The 27,703-nt window shown below is 45.7% G+C and overlaps 1 protein-coding gene across 9 annotated transcripts in view; it reads left to right on the top strand.

Moving 5' to 3' along the window:
- Nucleotides 1–27,703, top strand: part of LOC121535225 (E3 ubiquitin-protein ligase RNF220) — a 169,958-nt gene that overhangs the window by 121,622 nt on the left and 20,633 nt on the right. For 3 of the 9 annotated variants that reach the window (XM_041842073.2, XM_041842077.2, XM_041842081.2), the window contains 9 exons: nucleotides 3,069–3,123; nucleotides 8,126–8,221; nucleotides 10,674–10,716; nucleotides 12,217–12,321; nucleotides 13,900–14,021; nucleotides 16,258–16,387; nucleotides 22,548–22,731; nucleotides 22,854–22,909; nucleotides 23,032–23,146. In XM_041842073.2, the coding sequence (XP_041698007.1) occupies nucleotides 3,069–3,123; nucleotides 8,126–8,221; nucleotides 10,674–10,716; nucleotides 12,217–12,321; nucleotides 13,900–14,021; nucleotides 16,258–16,387; nucleotides 22,548–22,731; nucleotides 22,854–22,909; nucleotides 23,032–23,146 (906 nt within the window). Of the gene's footprint in view, nucleotides 1–3,068; nucleotides 3,124–8,125; nucleotides 8,222–10,282; nucleotides 10,515–10,673; nucleotides 10,717–12,216; nucleotides 12,322–13,899; nucleotides 14,022–16,257; nucleotides 16,388–22,547; nucleotides 22,732–22,853; nucleotides 22,910–23,031; nucleotides 23,147–27,703 lie in introns of those variants that run through there. The other 6 variants (XM_041842076.2, XM_041842080.2, XM_041842075.2 and 3 more) reach the window with 4 other exon arrangements.

The raw sequence follows: 27,703 nt of genomic DNA, 5'->3' as shown, positions 1-27,703 counted from the left end.
GTTTGGATGGGTCTGGGAGAGAGGAGGAGGACCAGAGGGGGTGTAGTGGTTATTCTAAAGGCATCTTATCAGGCCCCTTTAGCCAAATGACCGTTGCTAACCCTATCAACCAACAGTCTAGAAGATGAAAGCTTAGCATTCTGCCAGAGCTGTCAAAGAGCAGTCAGTCATGGGCCGAAACATCAAACATATTCTCTTCACATTAACTTCTACTGCTTTTATGGAGAATTATATAGCCTTGACTGGAAAAAGCACCTCTACTTTCTGGTAACTCTGCTCCCCTGTTCACATTCTCATGAACAAAACACATTTGAACTCCATCTTGTTTCGGCAACCTCTCTTTCTCTCCTTTTCTCTCCAACTCGTCTATTTTCTCTCCTTGCTTTGTTGCTCATTTCCAAACTATTTCATTGGTTTGACATGACAGGCTGGAAGCTTTTTGCCCAAGCGTTCAAATCAAAATTCATTGAAACGGGCACGTGTGTGAAGCTGCAAGAAGCCACACCTGCACTTCTTCTTTCATCTCTCCTCTCTCTCCTCTCTCCCTCTCTCTCCTCTCTCCCTCTCTCTCCTCTCTCCCTCTCCTCACTGTCACCTTACTGTTACTGTGACAACAGCACCTCAGTGTTTAATCTCCTTGTTGTCGCTCCCTATATACAGTACTGCCAGCCACCTTCAACAACATGTCAGCTTTTCTTATTGTTTCTATGGCATTTTGAGGTAATAAAGAGAAAGAAAGAAACACTGGACATTCAGGAGATACCGAGCATTACACACTGCCAGAGTATGTAGCTAATGTTATTATCTTTGTTGGTTCTACTCTATTCAAGTCCCTCCTCACACTTTGCCAGACTGCTCTCCTTCCAAGTGTGCAATAGATACAAATACAACTTTTCAGTAGTCTCATGTAGGCTCCTACGACTCTTTAAACAACTAAGACATGGTGGACGTCCTCTCAACCCTCAGCCACTAACACTGAGAATGAACCCTATCTGTGACTTCCCTTTGACCTGTAAGTGCCCTACTCCCACTCCACTCCACCCCACTCCCTCTCCATCCCCTTGGTCTGTCTCTACCAGTGTGGCCGGGGTCTCTCATCCAGATTGATGGTGCAGTACATTAGTTACAGTGCTCTAAAAGCAGGCCCTCCTGTACTGTCTGTCGGACCAGAGTGGAGGGATGACATGAGTGTGACACAGCCAGCACAGACACAGATAGAGACACAGCCCAGTTAATGCTGCCTCCCTCCCTGCCTGCCTGTTACCCTGCCTGCCTGCCTGGATGGTGGATTTATGATGGCAGGGAGTGTGTTTATTATCTCACAAACAGTACAGAGCCCATGTGGAGATTTATCCCCTTTCAAGGCCTGGCCCTGATTTGTGTTGGCAGATCAATCATCAGTGCCTCCACAGAGGGGCCAGGGGCGGGGACAAGGCTTATTACCTATGGAAGGAGGCAGGACGAGTGGTTGAATCTGCCTTCACCTGCCATTCATTACACCAATGCAACTATCTCTGGTTGCCTAACCGACCGGAACGTCAACCAATTGCCACACTAGGATTTTACCACATCAGGAAGATAAGTATTTATTCTTCTGGAGATTTAATTGTAAATCAACTAATCTTTACTTCCTGCTTACCTTGGTTGATCTCCTTGGTTTCCTTCTTGTAACACCTTGTCTGTGGCCTCCTGTGTGAGGCCACGCCCCCACCCCTCCCCTCTCCAGCTGTCCACTCCGGGGACACGCTCGCCTGCCAAATCACGTTGTTGGATTAGGACCTGGGCAAATTCAATTTCAGTGTCTTGCCAAAGCCGCTCTGCATCTGGGGCTGCGCGTAGGACACAAAGCGAACATGACAAGGGTGACTTTTTTTGTCACTTAGACCCGGCACATCATTTGTGAGGCTCATAAAAATGTATCTGTGTCTCAGTGAAAGGAGGAGATAGGGAGGAGGAGCGAAAGAAGGAAAGCTAGACAGTGAAAGTGACAGAACAGAAGATATGCAGGAAACAAATAGAAAAAAAGGACTGCCAAGAGCAGAGCTCCAGCCAGTCTATGTCTGCAGAGGGAGGAGGATAGGGAATAAGGGATATTAATGTCTCAGGGAGAGATCTGATTTGATATGTCTCTCCCCATTGTCGGCTGATGCTTTAGCCGGACCGTTTAATATTTCCGGCCTTCTAATCAGTCATCTTCAATCCACAATGTCGATGAGGCTGTGATTTGATGTAGCCCCCGCTGGTCAGACTCCCTACCTCCCTTCCCTCTCTCTCTCTTATATCCATCCCTCTCTCCTCTCCTCCGCCTCTTTAATACAATGTTTACAAGCGAGCGCATTGTCCTCAACATATTTCAAAGTCCTAAGTGCACAGGGCGTTTCACTGACAAATCAAATAACAGCAAAATCATTTATTTCCTGCTCCTGCCACTGGCTCAGCGACGGCAGTTAGAGAGGAGGATAGGTGGAGAGGGGTGGATAGGAACATCAAAGAGAATGATTACTTCAATAAAATAATTATATCCCAAATCTGCTTAGCAGTCATACTTTGAGCTGTAATTGTTTCAAACACAGCATGGCCCAAGGGTGGGCAGATTGAGTGGCACAGAGGGAGCTGGGAGGAGGGGGAGGAAATGGAGGGTGGTCGTGTTGGAATCTTGCAGACGATTAAAAGTGTGATTTGTGTTTCTCGGTGACTGAGTAACCGTTTGAGCTGTCCCCTGGGTATTGCATTTTGTCTGAGTGAGTAGGGGGAGAAACAGTGCTGTCTTTCTGTCCGCGTGACTTTAAACAGAGTTGAGTGTTAAAAGAGGGATGTCATCTGCACAGAGACAGAGGACAGAGGTGTCACCTGAGAGGACAGAGGGTAGAATATCACTTATATTAGGGGTGACACAGAAATACACACACAGGCAAAAGGAGAGGGCTTCCTAGAAAGACAACCTCAATAAAAAAAACATATATATGTTGTGCAACTCCCATTTCAATGGAAACACCCAAACCCACCCATATTGTAAAAATACAGATCCAATAACTTGTTTTAATTGGTCTCTTCCCTCTCTCCTACAGTAAGAACCCATCACACGGACACAAGGACGGCAGTTTGGCTCCAGGAACTCCTAAGGTAAGAGTACTTCAGAGACTTTCATGATAAACCAGCAGAATCTCTCCCAGACTCCACAGCCCCAATAAGACCATTATCTTTCCACTGACCAGCTCCCAGTCCAGGCTCTCCCTCACAAATATCTGAGCCTTATAAGGCTAAAGTACTTTAGGTCTAGATCTCTGTTGCACTGTGAGGAAACCAGTAGAGATCATTAAGGTCCTCTGGAATGAAGGGTGTTAAGCTACTACTGTCTGTATCAAGAGGCTAGCCCAGTGGACATGCTCCAGCAGGCAGGGGAGAGGGGAAAGGAGGAAGCAGCCATAGATGCACTTCCTATGGTTTCATGGCTGTCTGAGTCCTCATTAAAGAACTGGTCCAAGAGACCCTGGACAGCAGTTTCTGTGAACCCCCAATAAGAATCAAAGGATATGGAGACAAAGGACTCTGTATAACCAAGAACTTAAAAAGGGACTCTAACTGGGTCTAACTCCTCGGTACAATGCAGTGTTTCAAAGTGTTCACTTTGAGACACACTCCAAGCCACATTGCATTCCTGTAGTCTGTTGAGACAGGGTATGTCTCTCTTAATAAGAGCTTTCATTAATGTTCTCCCAATGCTGCCACATTTAGCTGTGACAGGCAGGGGCATGTGGATCAGTGGATGTGTTGAGTGAAGAGAGAGAGAGAGAGAGAGAGAGAGAGAGAGAGAGAGAGAGAGAGAGAGAGAGAGAGAGAGAGAGAGAGAGAGAGAGAGAGAGAGAGAGAGAGAGAGAGAGAGAGAGAGAGAGAGAGAGAGAGAGAGAGAGAGAGAGAGAGAGAGAGAGAGAGAGAGAGAGAGAGAGAGAGAGAGAGAGAGAGAGAGAGAGAGAGAGAGAGATTCGTTTTTTTAGGTTTAGTCTGGAGCAGGGCCAAGCAGAGCCAGCCACAGTTGGCACAGAGGGAGAGATCGATTGTTTCTCTGCCATTAAAGGTACGATTTGCTAATGGCATGTGTCCCTGCGGAGGGTAAAGATGCTATGAAGGATGTCTGTCTGTAATGATCACTGTTCCTGTCTGGTAAAAGGGGACCTTTAATATCGTCAACATCTCCAAAGACACATGCTTTAATGTGCTCAACAGTGTTTCCTCTACTCTTCATTCAACTGCCATTTCGGAGGACATTTACTGGGTTGAGATTAAATGGATAAACTTCATAAAAAATATATAATGGAGATTTTTGATGTATTAGGATCCCCATTAGCCGACGCCAATGGCGACAACTAGTCTTACAGGGGTCCGACACATAACGAAAAAGACATTACAGACAGAATACTTTACAATTTACATACATTTAAAAACATGAACATGTAGTGTGTGTGTGTGTGTGTGCATCTATCAGTTACACATACATGTCAGTACATACACACAACAAGTAGGTCACATGGGGAGAGGTGTTGTGCTGTGAGATGTTGCTTTATTTTGTTTTTTGAAACCAGGTTTGCTGTTCACTTGCGCTATATAAGATGGGAGTTCCATGCACTCATGGCTCTGTATAATACTGTACATTTCCTTGATTTTGTTCTGGACCTGGGGACTGTGAAAAGACCCCTGGTGGCATGTCTGGTGGGGTAAGTGTGTGTGTCAGTGCTGTGTGTAAGTTGACTATGCAAACAATTTGGAATTTCCAATACATTAATGTTTCTTATAAAAATCAAGAAGTGACACAGTTAGACTTTCCTAACAAAAATCTAGAACCAGTTTATTTCTGGCCACCCATTCCAAAACAGACTGCAACTCTTTGTTAAGGGTTTCAGTGAGTTCATTAGATGTGGTTGTGTATATAGTTGAATCATCAGCATACATGGACACACATGCTTTGTTTAATGCCAGTGGCAGGTCGTTGGTAAAAATAGAAAAGAGTAAAGGGCCTAGAGAGCTGCCCTGCGGTACACCACACTTTACATTTGACATTAGAGAAGCTTCCATTAAAGAAAACCCTCTGGGTTCTATTAGATACAGTAGATAGCTCTGAATCCACGATATGGCAAAGGTTGAAAAGCCATAACACATATGTTTTCTCAACAACAGGTTATGGTCAATAATATCAAAGGCTGCACTGAAATCTAACAGTACAGCTCCCACAGTCTTCTTATGATCAATTTCTTTCAACCAATGATCAGTCATTTGTGTCAGTGCAGTACATGTTGAGTGCCCTTCTCCATAAGCATTTGTTTACAGTGAAATAGCATTGTATTTGGTCAAACACAATTTTTTCCAACAGTTTGCTAAGAGCTGGCAGCAAGCTGATAGGTCTGCTGTTAGAACCAGTAAAGGCCGCTTTACCACTCTTGGGTAGCTTTGGCTTCCCTCCAGGCCTGAGGACAAAGACTTTCCTGTTCGTTGTTGGCATTTCCTGCCTTAGTTTGCCCACTTTGCCAATTAAGTCATCATTAAAATAATTGCCAACATCAAATGGTTTTGTGACGAATAAGCCGTCTGATTCGTTGAATTTGTCTTTGTGCCCATAATTTCATTTAAAGTACTCCAAAGTATTTTTTCCATCATTCTTTATATAATTGATCTTGGCTTCATAATACAGTTTCTCCTTATTTCTGTTGAGTTTAGTCACATAATTTCTCCATTTGCAGTAAGTCAGTCAGTCAGATGTGCAGCCAGACGTATTAGCCACTCCTTTTGCCCCATCTCTTTCAACCATACAGTTTTTTAATTCCTCATCAATCCATGGAGCCTTAACAGTTCTAACAGTCAGTTTCTTAACAGGTGCATGTTAATCAATAATTGGAAGAAGTAATTTCATAAATTCATCAAGTGCAGCGTCTGGATGCACCTTATTAATCACATCAGACCAACAAATATCTTTACATCATCCACATAAAAGTCACAGCAAAATCTTATACACTGTTTTAGGCCCAGCTTTTGGAACGTTGGCTCTCCTGGATATAGCCACTATATTATGATCACTGCATCCAATGGGTACAGATACAACTTTAGAACAAAGTTCTACAGAATTAGTAAAAATGTGATCAATACATGTGGATGATCTTGTGCCTGTAGTGTTTGTAAACACCATGGTAGGTTGATTAATAACCTGAACCAGATTACAGGCACTGGTTATAGTGAGAAGCTTCCTCTTGAGCGGACAGCTTGATGAAAACCAGTCAATATTCAGGTCCCCAAGAAAGTAGACCTCTCTGTTTACATCACATACACTATCAAGCATTTCACACATATTATCTAGATACTGACTGTTAGCACTTGGTGGCCTATAGCAACACCCCATAAGAAAAGCCTTTAGCTGTACCAGGTGAACCTGCAACCACAACACTTCAATAACACTTGACATAAGATATTCTGTAAGAGATTGGAGACAGAGGTGTGGTACTGTAGTAACAGTACATATTACATATTATTATGTAAGTCTGCAGGCTCACCGTTTCTCACTACTACCTTCTGGTGGGGCCTGGTTCAGAGTCAGACAGAAGCTAGGGGAGAGTCAGAGACAGGGGCTAGGGGAGAGTCAGAGACAGGAGCTAGGGGAGAGTCAGAGACAGGGGCTAGGGGAGAGTCAGAGACAGGGGCTTGGGGAGAGTCAGAGACAGGGGCTTGGGGAGAGTCAGAGACAGGGGCTAGGGGAGAGTCAGAGACAGGGCTACGGGAGAGTCAGAGACAGGGGCTATGGGAGAGTCAGTGACAGGGGCTAGGGGAGAGTCAGAGATAGGGGCTACGGAAGAGTCAGAGACAGGGGCTACGGGAGAGTCAGAGACAGGGGCTAGGGGAGAGTCAGAGACAGGGGCTAGGGGAGAGTCAGAGACAGGGGCTAGGGGAGAGTCAGAGACAGGGGCTAGGGGAACCAGAGTAATCGTGGTTAGGTGAGGAGAGTGGGAGTAAGGGAACAGGGAACGAACAGGGACTGGGGTGAGGGGAACAGAACAGGCCATCTGAGCGAGGCGTGACTAAGCATTCCCCAGTAGGTACTTAGTATTCCCTGTAGTCCCGTGTAGCTCAGTTGGTAGAGCATGGCATTTGCAACGCTAGAGTTGTGGGTTCGTTTCCCAAGGGGGACCAGTATGAAAAATATATATTTAAAAAATGTATGCACTCACTAACTGTAAGTCGCTCTGGATAAGAGCGTCTGCTAAATGACTAAAATGTAAAATTTGAAAAATGAAGAAGCTGGTTGAGGATCACAGGGGCTTGCTTCAGACCTTCTAGACCAGCCTACCGGTTCTAAAGGGGATTAACCTTTCCCGCTTCACACATGCCACCCGCCCCCTCTCAACCACGCCATCGCCATAGCGACTCCATGCCAGCCCTGTGCCTCTTAATTCTCGGGGCCAACTGGACGTCGAGGCGAGATGAAGCTAACTAACATGGCACCTCCTGTATCTAACGCTGACATCAATCTGTATATTAGTCAACACACTATTACACTTAAGTATAATTACAAGTAGTAGTTGATATCAGAGGCTTGTGCTAATTGACACATTTGCAACTAGTCCAGTTACAACAATTAATAAAAGACAACACACAAATATTCCCCAAGCTCAAGCCACACAAATAAACAGCAGTTACCTGACCTTGCAGTCCCGAAGCATAAAAAGCCATGCACAATGCTTAATTTACTGTCCCGGCACTAGGGGTCTGCCATTTCTCACATATTAATATTAGATTATAGTTGTCGGCCACTTAAGCCCCTGCTCTCTCCTCTCTCCTTGATTAATAGGGACACATTGTAAATACAAATATTTCATAGCAGCCTCGTAAAGAGCTGGATCTCTGTCAACTATGCCCCGTAAAGTAAGCACTATTTCCCCTTCCCCCCCCTTTCCCCTCGTTCATTTGAGAAATTAACTCAATTAAGTTTGACAGTGGGACAGGCCTGTAATGTTGGAGGCTCATCTGAGGCTCTCAGAGCAGGTTTCTAGATGACTGTAATGTTGGCGAGTGTCCTCCTTGCCTCCACTGCAGCATTCACCTCTTCTCTTCCTCTCACAATAACTGTCTTGCTCTTTCTCCTCAGTCCATGCTGTTGTCGGTGCACATCAAACGCGAGGGAGAGTCACCAGTGGTCTCCCCTCTTTCCTCTGAAGACGCCCACCACTCCGACAGATACCAGGTGAGCTGCCTGCCCTGTGCCCTGCCTGGAGAAACAAGGGGTATGTTCCAAATGGCACCCTATGCCCTATTTAGTGCACTACTTTGACCAGAGCCCTGGTTAAAAGTAGTACTCTATGTAGGGAATAGGGTGCCATTTGGGACGCTACCAGGATGCTGCTCTTGGCCCACATATTTAGCATCATAATCCCATCATCATATCCTGTCATATGACAGGAAAAATTAAACTCTCTATGAAACATACTCCTGGTAAAATAACAGGAAATGCAATGGATGGACAATGTGCAAAAACGTCCCCTGCTCTCTGTTAGAGAGGTTAAACATTAGGCAAACTCACAGGTGTCACCGCGGCGATGGTGAAAGACGACAAGGTAATAATTTGTTGTTTTAGTGTTGAACACACAACATTGACTCAGCCAATCATCTCGCTATCATGGAGTGGATCAGGGAGTCAATAGAGGTCCTAGTCTCCATCAGGAATCAGCCAAGCCGCCTACCTCTATCCTACCTGCTTGTGTCCCAAATGGCTCCCTATTTCCTATATAGTGCACTACTTTTGACCAGATCCCTATGGGCCCTTGTCAAAAGTAGTACACTATATAGGGAATAGGGTGCCATTTGGGAAGGCACCCCTCTATCCTCCGACTATCTCTGGTAAAGATTTGTCCAGGCTGTAATGTGTTTCCCTGTTCAGATAGGTAATCATCCATAGTTTACCTCAAGCTCTTATGCTCCCTAAGCCTGGATGGTATCTCTTCTGGTCTACAGCATCCTTGACATGTTTTCCACCTCATTCTGCTGGAGGCCTCACCACTACAGTGTGCGTCCTAAATGACACTATACTCCCTACACAGTGCCTTACTTTTGATCAGACCCCAATGGGCCCAGGTAAAAAGTAGTGCACTACAGTATATAGGGAATAGGGTGCTATTTGGGATGTGGCCGTACAGTAGATTAGTTAGGATTTAACTTACTCATACAGCACAGTGTTTTAACCGAATCTATAATTATAATGTAGCTTATATACCGTACTTTTTTTCTCTCAAAGTTTAGTATTTCAAACTCATATGCCAATGATCTATTATTTGGGTTAAGTGGTTTTCTTCCTTATACCATAAAGTGAGAACTATTAGTGTAGGACATCATATCCATACATTGACAGGCCTATTAAAGGGGCAGTGTGGTTAAAGTATATATTTTCATTAGTAAAATTGCTGCTGAAATCATTTCATACAAATGATTAAGTAAATGGAGACCCCAACCCCCCTGACATTTTAGATTTTTGTTATTATTCCTCATCATGTAATTGTGTAAGCCGTTTAGATAGCATGCGTCCCAAAAGGCACCCTATTCCCTGTCAGGTACTTTATATTTCAGCAGAGCACTATGACCCCTGGTCAAAAGTAGTGCACTAAATAGGGAATAGCGTGTCATTTGGGAAGCAGCCATAGTGGATCATCATGGTGCAGGTTGGATATGAGCATGACTTAAGTATCAGTGTAAGAGGCCTGTCTGGTATATGATGGACGACCACTCGGCAGGAATTTGAATTTTTGACCACATTCTGTGCCCGTGTCGATGAGTGGACATTCATCCATTGCCCTGACTGGCCCTGCTAGTGTCAGCACATAGCCTACACACTCTGGAAGAGAAGGGAGAAGAAAGATAGGTGGTCCCACTTAACCCATATCTTAGTGGTATTCACAATCACTGATCATGCCTGTCAGTTTCAGACAAGTTTAGATGGAGATAATTCATAGCCTATTTCTTATGTCACTTTGATATGATGAGATTGTACAAAATAAGGAAACACTCATTTTCAGAAAATGAAATAAAAAGTTTATACTATTTGTATTGACTGCAAAAAACTAAGTTTAGATATGATGCATACAACTTGTTTACCCTACAAGTTACTTGACAAACTTGAATAAATCTTGAAATCTCATATCAAGTCAACTTCCATTGAAGCCAGCCACTATATTACTTATTGCTGCTCCCTAGTGTCAAACGGTGGTACGACACCGGACGTCCTCTGAACTTTCACTCCTGTGTTGGTCACATGACACGCGCCAAGCCAAGATGGCGACGTCGATGAACAGAGCGGCTTTGTAGGCGGCACATTCAATCCTTTGGCATCCTCATAAAATTATTGATACAAAATTGTATTAATGGTGCGGTCTAGTACCGGGAGACCTAAATGATAGACGTGAACAAGTGAGTTTGTCGGCTTGAAAAGGCTTTGAACAAAACTTGACGACCCTGTTATGGAAGACACGATACAGCCCAAAAGAGAAGTAGGTTTTTGTTTACTATCAAGATGTAGCTTGCAGGGCACACTGTAGAATCCAAAGCAATCCATCCATGCACTGCTACTAATGTATCTATGAACATTATAAATTCAAAGGTCCATATCTAATGCATATTTTGTGTGATTCCTTTCTTCCTACCTGCAGACATTTTTACGAGTGCGGGCAAATAGGCAAACCCGATTGAATGGTATGTATACATTTCATTTTTCTTTTGAAAGTTCAATACTTTTCATAAGCATCTTACACGTTTATGTTTTTCATAAGGCAACTTATTTATTTCTAACAGCATTTCTGGTACAACATCCTGTAGAATTACAGCATATATATTAATATATATATTAATGAAGATATCATGATCTCATCATCTGCAACATCACAAAACCCACTTGTATGCAATGACATGATTAGAGCCTAGCTTCATTGTCTTGGTGAAATTGTGCAGTAATGTTCTGAAATAATGCCACTATCGGCTTGTGACATGATTAAATCATGTCTATTTAGGTTATTTCCTAAAACAAGATATTTCCCTATCAAATAATATTCTATTCATATTTATTAAGTAGCCTAAACAGTTTTATTTTATACTTTTTCAATACACTACTGAAAATGAAGGTTGCTCAACCAAATATCACCTGTATTACAGTTGGTGGAATTGTCAATACATGTTGAAGCAGCAACTGGTGAGGCGCATGTGCATCTTCAGTATGGTGACCAGATTTTGGAAATTTAAATCATTTTATTCAGTTATGTAGCTGCACCAAAAATGTATACATTGTATGGAACTACCAATTTTTACTATAGCCCTTTAAAATACTTTTTAATAAATGAAAACAGAAATGTATTACTCCGCCACAGTTTTCGTAATCCTAGCTTATCTAGTAATTTTAGAATCACCCAAGTTTGGTAGCCTATGCTGTTGGATGCACTTTATGGCCATGGCCGTAGTTGTTCATGCGGTTACAATGTATCACTGATCAAACATTCTCATTAGGTCCAAAGCAAAGCTGCTGTAGCAAACAAGTTTTGTACAGGGACAGACATTTTTACATGCAAATCTGATTGGATACTGTGTTTGATTATTGAAATATCAGCCTCAATTTATCTTCGAGTTGCTTTATTCTTTCTGAGGGCTAATCAGGGACAGCTATAGCCGGAGACAGGCCACCAATGGGGACTGTCCCCGGAAATTGGGGATGTCTGGTCACCCTAATATTCAGAGTGGGAGGACAGATTCATAGGTCTGGATGGATCAACTGACAGAGAGAGTCTGAGTCTGTGGGACCTTGACCAGGCAGGGTGGCCATGAGTGAGATGTCAATCTGACCTGTGTTTGGTTGGATTGTGATAGGTGTGACTGACCACACATTTCTACCCTGCATAGCCAAAATCTTGGCTCTGTCATCTATATCACACATTATGGCTCAATATAGCCAGAGGACCATGTTGAACACAGCCCTTGCTGACAGCCCATTCACACTGTGGACCAGCTCCAGGTTGTAGCCTACATTACAGCTACAGAGCCAGGCCTGCCCCTTGTTGACCCACTGAGTGTGATAGCAGGGCTGGCTGGTGGGGGGGTCGGGAGCCCTGGCTGCCCCTGTGTGTATCCCTCCCTGATTTTCCCTTGACCTAGCGCCTACACGAGCAGAGGATCTATTAACCCTTGACCTTCTTGATATGTTAACAGTCGATGACCTCTGCTGGTGCAGGCGCTACGCCAAGGAAAGTGTCAAAAGTGCTCCCCTTGGACTGCACAACGGAGCCCCCCTTGCCCCCTGCTGCATTCGCCACGGTAAGCGCCTGCCCCCAGTCCCCTCCTCAACACCCCCGAGCTAGCTCACTTCAGGCCCAGTCTCCCTCCCTGCCTCCATTGACATTTAGCGTACACCAGCCTCGGCTCGGCAGCAGCCTCACTGCTGCTACGAAATGAAACGGTGCCGACTTTGTTTAAACTCAGGCCTCCATTAATGTCTATTACCTCTCATGTGGAACCTGAAAGATTTTTTTTTTGGGGGGGGGGGCTTGTGCCGTGCCTAATTAATCGTCCCTTTCTCTCTGCGTTTAATGACGCCCTCCTCGATTACCATCACCCGTTCCCTGGCCTGGGAGAGAGATTATGAGGAGCTTTCCCAATCTCCCTGGAGTTATGGCGCATTGTCCCTCCTCCTCCTCTCGCCATCCCTCCTCAGGTCCCCCTTGGCCCCTTTCGCAAATCACAGCCACCTAAAAATTAATGTCCCCGCACGCCATTTGCAGTTAAGAAAAGTCGACAAAGACTTACGGCGCAATGGCTGCTGTTCTGCTGTGTTAAATTTCTAATTATGCGCGTGGTGGGGGGGGTCGTAGACTAGAGAGAGAGACGTGGAAGGAGTGTTCAGTTCAGTCACGTGACCTAGACCTATAGTAGACCATCTTTACCTATCATCCTGGAGAAAGATGAGGAACCTTCTCTAGGTTTAGGCATCCTCCTAAAACACTGTTTGGACCTATTAAGAGAATAGATTGCCCTCTCTCTATGTCCTGTCAATGTGTTATAACATGTAGGGGTAGTAGACCATAGTTGTGGCACTGGGGATGGTTCTCCTAAAACAGTGTTCCCATGAAGAGAGTAGATTGCCCCCTCTCTTTGTCATGGCACTGTATTATAGGCCTAACATTAGCGGGTAGTCTCGTGACGTTAGAGTAGTTGTGGCACTGAGGATGGTTGTCATGGCGGCCTCCCTGCCCGCTGTTGTAATTCCTGATCTTCTGGTACCAGGCTAAACGCTGTGGCATCGTCTGGGAGACCTGGGGCACATCGATTCCCCTCCACTCCGCTGACCCGCGTTATTCCCAGCGAGGCAGCAAACTTCTCTGACATGTTGTGAATGCCAATAGCGTTCACTGCTGCTCTTTTGCCCAGAAGAGGAGAGAGACACACAGCACACAGCTGGAGGACAGAGGAGGTAGAAAACTCCCAAAAGGCTACCATGAATTTACTGTGTGTTTTTGGTCCATGTCAAATTCAATACCGGTTGCCATATTAAAAGAGCCTGGTTTTGAGGCATTCTGCTGGGCTGTATTGCCTGCTATGAGCCTGGTTATCCACACTGACAGAGGGTTTAATATTATCAAATAACTCATATCAGATTCTAATCAAGAACATTTGGTTCATTCTGTTTTTTGGATTGAGTCCTCTTTTGCTGCATTTCAACCAATCATGTCATTGTAGCCACATTGCTGTCTGCTGAAGTCAATTGACTTTTTTTAACCAATCAATGTGATATTTCAGGACGCAACTTAAAAAAGAGAAATACAAAAACAAGTCCCAGATTTCCATGTATTTCCCCATGTTTCTAACCACCTCTTCCTCTGTTTCTTTGTGTTTCAGCCCGGATTGGGAAGATGAAGCGCCGGAAGCCAGAGGATGGGCAGGTATGTCCACTGTGCAGCGCGCCGCTGGCAGGGACAGAGGAGGAGATGAGTAGGCATGTGGAACAATGTCTGTTCAAGGTAGCCTCACGTCCGTACCCGTTCCCCCTTAGCCTCAGGCCTCTAGTCAACCAGTCACCACTCTAGTCACTGGTCACCACCACGCTATCTAGTATCTATCCACTCTGCTCCCTCTCTTTCCCCTGGACCTGACATTACATAGACACTACATAGACATGACATAGACTCAGAACACATACAGTGAGGGAAAAAAGTATTTGATCCACTGCTGATTTTGTACGTTTGCCCACTGACAAAGAAATGATCAGTCTATAATTTTAATGGTAGGTTTATTTGAACAGTGAGAGACAGAATAACAACAACAAAATCCAGAAAAACGCATGTAAAAAATGTTATAAATTGATTTGGATTTTAATGAGGGAAATAAGTATTTGACCCCCTCTCAATCAAAAAGATTTCTGGCTCCCAGGTGTTTTTTATACAGGTAACAAGCTGAGATTAGGCGCACACTCTTAAAGGGAGCGCTCCTAATCTCAGTTTGTTACCTGTATAAAAGACACCTGTCCACAGAAGCAATAAATCAATCAGATTCCAAACTCTCCACCATGGCCAAGACCAAAGAGCTCTCCAAGGATGTCAGGGACAAGATTGTAGACCTACACAAGGCTGGAATGGGCTACAAGACCATCGCCAAGCAGCTTGGTGAGAAGGTGACAACAGTTGGTGCGATTATTCACAAATGGAAGAAACACAAAATAACTGTCTATTTCCCTCGGCCTGGGGCTCCATGCAAGATCTCACCTCGTGGAGTTGCAATGATCATGAGAACTACACGGGAGGATCTTGTCAATGATCTCAAGGCAGGTGGGACCATAGTCACCAAGAAAACAATTGGTAACACACTACGCCGTGAAGGACTGAAATCCTGCAGCGCCCGCAAGGTCCCCCTGCTCAAGAAAGCACATATACAGGGCCGTCTGAAGTTTGCCAATGAACATCTGAATGATTCAGAGGAGAACTGGGTGAAAGTGTTGTGGTCAGATGAGACCAAAATAGAGCTCTTTGGCATCAACTCAACTCGCTGTGTTTGGAGGAGGAGGAATGCTGCCTATGACCCCAAGAACACCATCCCCACCGTCAAACATGGAGGTGGAAACATTATGGTTTGGGGGTGTTTTTCTGCTAAGGGGACAGGACAACTTCACCGCATCAAAGGGATGATGGACGGGGCCATTTACCGTCAAATCTTGGGTGAGAACCTCCTTCCCTCAGCCAGGGCATTGAAAATGGGTCGTGGATGGGTATTCCAGCATGACAATGACCCAAAACACACAGCCAAGGCAACAAAGGAGTGGCTCAAGAAGAAGCACATTAAGGTCCTGGAGTGGCCTAGCCAGTCTCCAGACCTTAATCCCATAGAACATCTGTGGAGGGAGCTGAAGGTTCGAGTTGCCAAACGTCAGCCTCGAAACCTTAATGACTTGGAGAAGATCTGCAAAGAGGAGTGGGACAAAATCCCTCCTGAGATGTGTGCAAACCTGGTGGCCAACTACAAGAAATGTCTGACCTCTGTGATTGCCAACAAGGGTTTTGCCACCAAGTACTAAGTCATGTTTTGCAGAGGGGTCAAATAGTTATTTCCCTCATTAAAATGCAAATCAATTTATAACAGTTTTGACATGCGTTTTTCTGGATTTTTTTGTTGTTATTCTGTCTCTCACTGATCATTTATTTGTCAGCTGGGCAAACATACAAAATCAGCAGGGGATCAAATACTTTTTTCCCTCACTGTCTGACAAGCTCTTCTTTTAGTTGTCTCTCTCCTGTAGGAAAATCTTCTTCCTCCTCTGAATCTCTGGTTCCTAAATAGAATAGATGGCAAGTGAGGCCTCCTGACCAACTCAAAGATTCATTCTCACTCACACTGTAACACCTCACTTTAGCTCACAGAATATAATGTATTTATTTATAGAAATCATGCTTTCTATAACGTTGGTCATGATGCTGCACTCGCCCCCCTATTTTGGTGATGTTTTTTCCAAATTTCACAGATCCATTAGTTGTAGTTCTATCACCTATTGTACATCACAACTAGTTTTGTATTAATAAGAAATATTTAACAAGTATTGATAAGTTGATAAGCATTTTGGTGATATGGTATACTTGGAATAGTTTTTGGTTGATCATTTTGATTATGCGAATAGTTCCAAATTCTGACATAGGAGAACATGTATTTTTCCGCACTCAGCCCTACCCTGTGTCTGGTTCAGTGTTGACTGTGTCTTTGTTCTCTCAGAGGGAGGGTGCGTTTGCTGAGGATGACTCTGCAGACATGGACGGAGAGAACGGGACCCGCTTCGAGGAGTACGAGTGGTGCGGCCAGAAGAGGGTCAGAGCTACCACCCTGCTGGAAGGAGGCTTCAGAGGTACACTATACAGTGACACTATACACCTATGGGCCCTGGTCAAAAGTAGTGCACTATAAAGGGAATAGGGTGCCATTTGGGACGCAACCCTATTTTTCACACTAAGAAAATAAATTAGTCTACTTTGGTTCAAAACATTTATGTAACATTTGAGAATCAACTAAATATTTAGGGTAGCTGAAAGTATAAGAGTCTGGAAACCCAGTGCACCAAATGCTTTCCACCACAGCACTCAATCTAAACGTCATTCCCTGCTAGTCCCAAGCCCCCTCAGTAACAACAACAGGGTGAGGCGGTGTATCATTGCCTTTTAAAAGGACTTAACAGGGTGCAGAGGCTAACATGCCTACCATGCCCACGATTACAGGGTGGACAGCTCTAGGTTTACGTGCCACGATTACAGGGTGGACAGCTCTAGGTTTACGTGCCACGATTACAGGGTGGACAACTCTAGGTTTACGTGCCACGATTACAGGGTGGACAGCTCTAGGTTTACGTGCCACGATTACAGGGTGGACAGCTCTAGGTTTACGTGCCACGATTACAGGGTGGACAGCTCTAGGTTTATGTGCCACGATTACAGGGTGGACAGCTCTAGGTTTATGTGCCACGATTACAGGGTGGACAGCTCTAGGTTTATGTGCCAAATTACGCCCTATTCCCCATTTAGTGCATTACCTTTGACCAGGGCCCATAGTGCACTAAATAGTGAATAGGGTGCCATTTGGGATGTGCCCTCTGGCTCCAGCTGCAGTGTGAGGGCATGTAGCCCCGGTCCAGGCAGGGGTCAGCCCAGTCTGGCCCTGGCCCCTTTAGGAGAGAAAGGAAAACACATTTAGCTGTGCAATTGACCTGTCTGAACCGGTGAGGAGTGGTGTGTGGAAGGGAAATGGGCCAGTGACCCTTTGGGTTCCCCTCAGCCCAGCAATGCAATTATAGCAATGGACACAAAGCTGCCCACTAGGGAACAGACTACTCTCTCTCTCATGTTCTCTCCATTTATTTTTCTCTCACTCTTTCTTTCTCACATTCCATCTCCCTCTCGCTATATCTCTCTCTCCCTCTGAAACATATCTTAGCTAAGCTCACGTCATCAATAGGAAGGGCTAGAATTCAATACATAATCCATTATCAGTAATCGTTGACAACAAGACGTCAATGGGCTATTGATTACATTGCTCAATAAATTGTCTATTTTAATTTCTTTTTCTCCAATAGTGAACTTTTAAACGTAGGCGATCAAGCAACCAGATAGATCTAGTTTAGTGATTTAGATGCTGTAATAAATTTAATCCAACCTAACCGCTATGTGCTCACGTACATGATTGGTGAATATTTAGTAGGCCATTGGTCTGTGATCAATAACTAGTGTAGTCCGCTTAATTGGACAAGTGTATGATTTGGTTGTAGGTCAGTGTTCATTATTTCATGTCCGACAGACAGGCCTTACTTCATTGCTAGCGAGAGCTGTAAAAATGAATTGGACACAGGTCCTCGTGGTGTGTGTCTATAGATCACAGGAAAGTGAAGTCCTCTTCTTTAAGGTCCTCTTTAAACCTTGCAAAGTCACTAAACCCCCCAAGTCCCCAAATTCGATCCAGAGTAAAACTACATTACAAAGCCCAATAAGACGTGAGCCTTTTGGCTCCTCTATCTCTCTCGCCGCAAACCTGTCCAGACAGACTGATATCAACGGCCTACAGATCAATTTGAATTCTCGACTGAACCTCCTGAGCAGGAGGCTGTCTGTCCATTCATCTAATGAGCAGTAGACCCCTTCTGGCGGGCTGTGATAGCCCGGCGTCCTGTGATGTTGTGATGTGACACAGATAAGGGCTGGTCAAAGTCAGAGGTGCTGCTGCTGCTCCAACCAGCCTGGTGATACCACTTGAAAGCAACCCCCCCTAGAAGCTCAGAAGGTGGATTTGCCTTGAAAGCTCTGCTGCAGTCAACCATGGTTCAATGGGTCCAGCCAGGCAGAATCCACCATCCATCCAGCCCAGGGGGGTGGTTGATGCGGGGAGGAGAGACGGTGACAAGGGGCTTCAATTGGATAAAAGGCCTAAGCTATCCTCTGTGAGACACCAACACCGCCACCTCTGTCCCTTTGAGAGGAAAGGCAAAGGGAAGCCCTTTAAACAGCACAGAAAAGTCGAAGACAGGCAGAGGGTGGGAGGAAAATCGAACAGGATCACTTTCTGCTTGAGACGTGTGGGGCCCTGTTCCTCCTGTGTACATGGCTTATGAGGACCTGGGAGACAGCTCTAAAGGCTGCTGTATTGATGAAGGAGGTCAGATCTGATCCCAACAGCCTGATAGTGAAGACCAAGGCTAAGTGGGCTGATCCAGGGAGAGAGGATTTGGGCCTGCTGACTGGAGATGGCACCGGTATATAAGGCGGTGCTTTCTCCTTTGTAAATGGGCTTCCATCTCTGTCCCCTCATCTCTCCAGACGGGTCCTGTAAATGCCAGTGAGATATGACAGCCTTCAACCAGAGCCGACTGGGGAGGGCTGATAAGGGCTATCAGTGCCATGGCAACCGGGTGTTGTTGGTCAGGCTGTCTCTTATGTTGATTGGCCCCTTGACCCTCCCTCGCTACTCACAGCTCAGAAACCTAACGTTGTCACTGACTCTGTCTCTGCGGTAATAGGTGGTATATGGAGATAGGTGTGCCGTGTCACAGTCAGGTCCATGTTACACAGGCAAGAACACATGTATTTTACATGTTCAAGTCGATGAGAGAGAGCGAGAGAGATATATGTGTTATATATATATATATATATGCTGCTGACCTTTTCAGGGGAGATTAGATTGCCTGCCAAGACTGGTTAAAGGGAGAGATAAGGGCTGAGCAGCAGGACCAGACCATGCTGGCCAGCCCAACAACATGGCTGAGTCCCAAACAGCACCCTATTCCCTATTTGATGCATTACTTTTGACCAGGGCCCGTAGGGCTCTGCTCAGAAGTAGTGCACTAAATAGGAAATAGGGTGCCATTTGGGACGCAGCCCATGACTTAAGACTGCTGTAGTCCTCTCGTCTGCTCATGGGACAACAACAGGGTCTGACGCTTAGACTTTGGACAATCCAATTTCGGCTGGATGGTTAGGCTACATGCCACCTGCTTTTATAGCATCCCTTCGTTTTAGTTTCTATCAGTCAGCTATCAGTGTGATGGGGATCTTGTTTTCCCTACTAGTCTTTATAGTCCTCTTCCACACTTACCGCTGTGGTGAATTAAGATTGAACTGGATCGAATGCAGCTGTAGTAGTCTGCCCATCTCTGTCAGTTCCAGTTGGGGAGAGTATATTTAAGGGGAATATTTATCCATGTCCCACTGGGTTTAATGCTAATCCCATCTAGTAAAACTGAACTCTGGAAAGCCCTCTTCTTAGAACCACTGTGGCCCCAACACGGTTGGGGGTTGGGGACAGTGAAAGCATCTAGAACCATTCTCTTTAGCCACCACAACACCACAGTCTTCTAAAAATCAATGCTGTGCTATCTCTCCCATCCCTTCCCATCTCCTGGCTTCAGCCATGCATCGCTAACTAGCCGCAGTATCAATACCCTGATCAATTGATTGAAATAACAGTGATTTCTGGTTCCTTCCAACCCTCCACCACTACAGAGACCCAGAAGGCAGGCAGCCTCTTCCCCTCTCTCCGTGGAGGCTGGAGGAAGCTGTGCTAAGGCACTGGAGCTGCTGCTGGAGAAGAGAGGGTAAAAACCATGTCCCTGCCTGCCATCAAGGCTAACCCTTTTTACAATGTGCCCATGCTTTTTAGTGATCATATAAAAGGGACCTTTTAAGTTTTATTTGATTCCTGTGGCTACGTGGAATATATCTGAACAATGGCTGTGGTGCACAAATATGTCTGTTTAGCTGCTTGTGGCAGAGACAGTAGTACTAGACAGCTGAGGGGACCAGTGGGCAGATACTATTTAAATAATCTCAAGGTCCCTGAATGGTGGTGGTCTATCTGGATAGGACAGGCTCCCATGCTGCCCACTGGTCCCCTCAGCTGTCTAGTACTACTGTCACTGCCACCAGCAGCTATACAGACATATTTGTGCACCACAGCCATTGTTCATATATATGCTCCACCCAGCTACAGGGATGAAATAAACTCAAAAGGTCCCTTTTACACTGAACAAAAATATAAACGCAACATGTAAAGTGTTGGTCCCATGTTTCATGAGCTGAAATAAAAAAATCGCAGACATTTTCCATACGTACAGAAAGCTTATTTCTCTCACATCTTTTGCAGTTTTTTTTTACATCCATGTTAGTGAGCATTTTTCCTTTGCCAATATAATCCATCCACCTGACAGGGGGGAGGGGGGGGGTTCTGAGGAGTATTTCTGTCTGTAATAAAGCCCTTTTGTGGGGAAAAACTCATTTTGATTGGCTGGGCCTGGCTTCCCAGTAGGTGGGCATATGCCCCCCCAGGCCCACCCATGGCTGCACCCCTGCCTAGTCATGTGAAATCCATAGATTAGGGCCTAATTGGTTCATGTTGCATTTTATATTTGTTCAGTATATATGATCACTGAAAAGCATGGGCGCATTGTAAAAAATGGTTAGCCTTGATGGCAGGCAGGGACATGGTTTTTACCCTCTCTTCTCCAGCAGCCGCTCCAGTGCCTTAGCACAGCTTCCTCCAGCCTCCACGGAGAGAGGGGAAGAGGCTGCCTGCCTTCTGGGTCTATGTAGTAGGTTGGCCTTAGAACCTCTATCCATGGCTCTACCTTTGTCTTTGTATGAGCCCATGCCATTTTTTATCCTTAACAGCTGAGTCTGTCTGTACTCCACCACTGTACCATCTCCTGTCCTGACATGAGTCAGCTATCAGTGTCCAGCCCTAGACGAGTGGGAGACTCGGCCCACTCAATCAGCCCCCAGCACTGTGTGTGTCTCAAGGGTAGCACAGGCAGGGCCCTAAGTGGAGCTGAAAGGGCCAGTCAGAGCGCAGCAGGAGTTTGTCTGGGGAGCCGCTCATCACATGGTTTCTAGAGGTGCCAGTCAGACCCTACCGCCAGTCAGTCAGCCCACTCCCAGACCGCCACGCTCCCATAACCAGATAACCAGCCACTGGCAGCTGACAGACAGCTGACACAACCCCCTAAACTCCCTCCCTCTCTCCCCCAGTCTGCAGCTGACAGCCTCACCTGGCCAACAACACTTCACAGGAAAGGAGGGCGAGATAGCAGCATCTCAACATGTCCATTTCAATCAGTCTGCTTTAGCAGCAGGTTTAATAGACAAACTCAGATCTTTCGTAACCTGCTGGTCTACATGTGTAGAGAGAGGGATAGGCAGACAGGGTCTTAGAGAAAAGGCTTGCTACTGTTTGTTGGAGGCCTGGTTTGCAATGTCATCCCATCTGAAATTACAGAAATGAATGTTTGAGGTTGTGAAGTATATACCAGCCATACTCAACTGGCGGTTCGCATCCGGACCCAGAACAGGGCCCCATGTAGCTCAGTTGGTAGAGCATGGCACTTGCAACGCCAGGGTTCTGGGTTCGATTCCCACGGGGGGCCAGTATATATATATATATATATTTTTTTTTATAAAAGGTATGCACTCACTAACTGTAAGTCGCTCTGGATAAGAGCGTCTGCTAAATGACTAAAATGTAAATGTAAATGTAATAAATACTTTTTATAACCTGTCAGAAATGTCCAGTTTATCAACTACTAGCCTGTGTTAGGTAAGTTAGGCTATCTAAATCCTGTAGTTATCATGGCCAGATTACGTGCCCGGGGGCCTGCATTTGATTTTGTTGAGTCACTCCGGTGTCATATGAACACACATAAGATATGGCAAAATGTGTAGAATTGCAGGAAATGACCTTTTTAAAACTGCAAAATGTTCTCTCCACCAACAAGAGGGCTGTGTAGAGTTTGAACAGTGTGGGGTCGCATTGGTTGCGAGATGGGGGTTTGTTACTACACCGATCCATGACAATATCCTTCCAGACCTTTGCCACCTAGGAAATTTGTGTGACCGGATCTTCCCAAATAGAAGTTGAGTACCCCTGGTATATACACTATTTACACAAATGGTTATTTTCCTCCTCAACATTGACAAAGGTTGCATGGTCTGAAAGACACTGACTCCCTCCTCTCTCGCCTCCCTGCCTCTCCTCAGGAACAGGCTTTGCCATGTGCAGCACGAAGGAGAACCACGACAGCGACGCCGACCTTGACGTGGATGGAGACGACACACTGGAGTACGGCAAGGCCCAGTACACTGAGGCAGACATCATTCCCTGCTCCGGAGAGGACCAAGGAGAAGCCAAAGAACGGGAAGCCCTACGCGGCGCAGTGTTGAAGTAGGTTCTCACTCATACCACTCTACTATATGCTAGTCAACTCTACTCTATTGACGACTTCCTGTCTGTGGCGTTGAGCTCCTTCTCATGACATAGTATTATGTTTGTTTCTGCTCTTCCAGTGGTGGAATGCCATCCAACAGAATAACGCCAGAGTTCTCCAAATGGGCCAGTGATGGTGAGTTAAGGCTTGAAACAAGATGTCATCCTCTATATTTTTGGTTACCTTGTTGAAATCTTTCGACCGTATTGATTAATGTTGAGGTTGGTGCTAATAGCTCCCCGTCTCTCTCTCTGCAGAGATGCCCTCTACGAGCAACGGGGAGAGCAGCAAGCAGCAGCTGCCTCAGGAGCCCAACGCCGCCTGCTCATCCTCCAACGCGCCCCGGACCTGTAAAAACAGCGAAATAGAGAAGTAAGAATCATCCCCCCCATCCTCTCTTCTCAGTACACACACACCTGCCCAGGCTGAAATCTAACCACTGCCTCCCCCATTCCTCTCATGTCACGTTTCTATTACTCTCAGATGAGTTTCTCTTTCCTTCCTACACTTGGCCAGTTATGTCATAAATGATGCATTTTGTGTGGTCGTTTTTCCTCCTGCGGTGAATCTAGCGAAGCCTCACTTTGTCCCCTGGTCTGATCACAGGAGAGTCCCACCGTATTGATCCCCTCTCTGTAGCTGTGTGCTCCATCTGGGCCAGACACACAGCACCACGCAGGAATCCTAATATCACCACACACACTACCTCCCCCCCTTCTGCTATCTAGCTGCTGTACCTAGCCACCTACCTCCCCAATTCATTACAACCTAATCATGTGTAATTGTTTGCCTAGCTGCTGCTCTACCATCCTCCAGTAGTGTTGACACACACACACACACTCACACACACACACACACACACACACTCACACACACTAGGCCTGGTGAGAAGCAACAGGCCGGCAGACCTCCTAGTGTAGTAGAAACACAGGCAGTTTCCCTAGCCTCCCTACCAAACACCAGATAAATGTGAATAATCTGTGCATGGTAAAGGCCAGCCTCTCTAATTCCCTCATCTCCATGTCCTCATCCATATTCGCCGACAAGTGGCGCCCAGAAGCAGGGCTGGCCCCTGAATGGGTAATTGGGGTCAGAGCAGCACAGCTAGTGGAGAGAGAGAGGGGGATTGTGGTTGATTGCTTGTTTCTGCATGTCTGGCATATTCCTCCTCTTGCTCCCCATTTTGGCTCAGTTGCTTCAGTTTCCCCCAACCCTATCTTAAACGTGGCCACGGGTCGGAAACTGCAAACTGCAGTCTGCCACTGCCTTCCATCACAATCTCTCTGTCTCTTCCTTCTCACTCCTTCCTCACATCTCATTTGGCTGTTTCCTTTCCCCAGCACTGCTCACTCTGACTGAGATAAATGAATGTTTTGGTTTCAACAAAGCAACCAAACGGCTCCATTTCTTATTCTCCCTCAGCCGCCATCATCATCATTGACTTCCTGTGAAGGGCATAGTAGTACGAGCGTAGCAAGTGTTTTATAAATCCACACATGATTACTTCCTCTTAACACCCGTAGCCACACACACACACACACACACACACACACACACACACACACACTCTTCTCCACTGACTGTCTCCTCTTGGGAGGGCTGCCCTGCCTGCCCGGCAGGCTAAATGCTTCATTGCTCAGCTATCATAGAGCTGCTCTAGCCACATATTGAATATCAGCCTGCTGTTGGAGAACTGAACTGGTGCATAATCAGAGCAGCTTGAGATGTATTGATCTCGCTGCGTCCCAAATGGCACCCTATTCCCTACATAGTGCACTGCTTTTGACCACGGCCAATGGAAAAGTACTGCACTATGAAGGGAATAAGGTCCCATTTGGGACGTAGACCTGATCTGTGCTCATCGGTGCACTGTGATCACGTATCTGGTCCGATCCCTCCCTCCCTCTCTCTCCCGGATGAAGGTGTGTGTACCCAGGATAAATGTGTGTGTGTGCAGAGTGGGGGGATGAATTCATCATCAGTACATCCTCTGTGGCAGCGTCATTATGATCCGTCTGTGTGGCAGACAGACAGACTGAGAGATGTAAACACAGTGACTGTCTGAGGGTTAGGGAGGGAAAGCCTTGTGTCCATAAGGAAAACGGTGTAGGGGTTTAGGAATAGTGAGGTTGATTCATTTTTTTGGCCGTGTAGATAGACGGGGGATCGGCATGAAGATAGACGGGGGATCGTTCCCTAAGTGGTGAAGCCAGAAGCATGACTACTTAGGAGATTGATTCATCGCTGTAACTATGTTGAAACTCCCTGCCTCCCTTCTCACATACACACACACACACATGCTCGCCCTCACAGCCGCAGAAAGAGAATACCGCTCTGTGCCATTATATGAAGGAGTAGGGGTATTAGGCGTGTTAGGCGCGCTGGGCATAGATCACTCCTGCTGGTTGATGTCAGACAGAAGGAAGAGTAGGCTTTAGCCATGAGAAGGGCCTCCTACCTGCCTCCTCAATCGGCTTTATTAGCTTAGCTATCGGCTGCTCTGCTCTCCTCCAGACGTGACACAGGCCTATTTATTTAATATCATATTTCCACCAGCCAGGCAGAGAGAGAGAGTGGTTCACCAACCAGTCTGCTCTGGAGCACTGACTTTGTGTCTTAAATGGCACCCTATTCCCTGTATAGTGCACTACTTTTGATTGTGCCCTATGTGGAAAAGGAAGTCAAACATAGTGCACAATATAGGGAATAGGGTGCCATTTAGGATGCATCTACAGACAGTCACAGTAACTCTTCAGCTGAACCTATATTTCTCACAGATATTTAGCGTTTCTCCCTCCCTGCCGTTGTTTTCTACGAGGCCTTATTTGATCAGGTTCCACAGGATGTTGGAAGGGTATTGTATTATACGGCGGGAGATGATGTAATTCATCAAACAGAGAGAGGGTTGTTACGGGAATAATAGTTTAACAGTTCTTCTTTACTTTCTGTTGGCTTATTGGGAAGAACAAGCCTGTATGATTATTTACTATTGTCATAAAAAAGACAAGGAAATAATAATAATAATAATTATTATTAAGTACATGAGTTGACATCATTCATTCTTCTTAACAGTAAAATGTTGCTTGTATGTTCTTACATTCTGACTTTTCTGTGCCAAAATCTAGAAACAAATGGACATGCAGGGTGACAGTTTTATGGGCAATTTCCTGATGGAAAAGAAAGAGGCTTAATGTGAGAATCCTTTAAAAGAGACCAAATAAGGGATTGAATGATTTCAGAGGAACAACTTTGCTGTTTGCAAAATGCATATGGCTTTCTCTTTCTCAGCCCTCGATGAAAATGAGATATGTCTCCTTTCGTTATGTTGATTGTGTGTGTGTGTGTGTGTGTGTGTGTGTGTGTGTGTGTGTGTGTGTGTGTGTTTGCGCGCGCATGTGTGTGTGCATTTTGCAGTAGTGAAATCTCTGATCTCATCCCAGATGGGTAATGATCTCTTGGCATCGGTGTCTCCATCCCCGCTCGTTGCCAAACAAGATAAATGAGCTCTCCAATGCCGCCAATGTGATTGCTGCAAAATTTCATGCTCAACTTGAAACAATGGCAGAGATTTCCATGTAGCTCCGCAAATAATTGAATCTGTCCTCAATTTCTGTGTGATGACTCTACCCCACCCGCTCCCTCCTCCTCTGCCTCTCCCCCCTCGGACCCTGTGAGAGAGAGGAGCCCTCCCCCTATAGCCACCTGAAACCCTCCTCACACACATATGGCTGGAGCTGAAGAAATCAATTGGGACTTAACTGTTTTATTTTCTGGTGTCAGTTTAATTAAGGCGTTAGTTAACAGAGCTGAGGCAGCCATGGACTGTAATAGCGATGTCCCACTCCATAGTTTGTTGGAATTTGTGGGTTTTGTTAACTAGTCCTTTGTTATATGACTTGATCTTAATCTTCAACAGTATTCACGTTTTTAGATGTGAATATACATTTGAGTTTCCGAAGGTTTGTAAATTCGACATACATTTTTGCATAGGCCTATCATACAAAGATGTTGTATGTACAGATGACCGAATTAATTGGGTGAATGGGGAAGGAGGTGGACGTGGATTAATCCCCATTGTAAAAGGCTTTCAGTCCTCTGGGTCTCTCCTTTTCCCTTTCGCTCGTATCTAACTGTAATTACACCAGCCAGTAGTGTGCTCAGGAGGCCACCACTGGCCCTGCCTGCCTGCCTGCCTCTCTCCCTGCCTGAGAGATGAAAGGCTGGGATATAGGTGGACGCTAGATGAAGATAACGGGCTGATGGAGATGGATTGCAGGGGGTTGTGCAGAGGCCCAGGGGGGGCCAGGGAGCCTATTAAGGTGGGCTAATCAAATGAGAAATGGGCGCAACGCATAGCCTCCCGCACACATTCAGACTGAACAAAGAACACTTAACGGGGAAGAATGACAAGCTCTCTCTTTCTCCCTCTTCCTTTCTCTATTTCTTTCTCTCGCTTTCCGTCCTGTGGAGGTCAGAGGGGAGGATCACAGCTGAGATAACATACACTGAGTGTACAAAACTCTTCCCATGACATAGACTGACCAGGTGAATCCAGGTGAAAGCTATGATCCCTTATTGATGTCACCTGTTAAATCCACTTCAATCAGCATAGATGAAGGGGAGGAGACGGGTTAAAGAAGGATTTTTATGGTAGTAGGTGCCAGGCGCACCAGTTTGTGTCAAGAACTGCAACGCTGCTGGGTTTTTCACGCTCAACAGTTTCCTGTGTGTATCAAGAATGGTCCACCAAACAAAGGACATCCAGCCAACTTGACACAACTGTGGGAAGCATTGGAGTCAACATGGGCTGGCATCCCTGTGGAACGCATTCAACACCTTGTAGAATCCATGCCCCAATGAATTGACGCTGTTCTGAGGGCAAAAGGGATGGGGGTGCAACTCAATATTAGTAAGGTGTTCTCTGGCTCC

Source organism: Coregonus clupeaformis, chromosome 21 (assembly GCF_020615455.1).
Source record: "Coregonus clupeaformis isolate EN_2021a chromosome 21, ASM2061545v1, whole genome shotgun sequence".
Lineage (NCBI taxonomy): Eukaryota > Metazoa > Chordata > Actinopteri > Salmoniformes > Salmonidae > Coregonus > Coregonus clupeaformis.
Note: the sequence above shows the minus strand (reverse complement) of the source record. Positions and strands in the feature narration are given on the sequence as shown.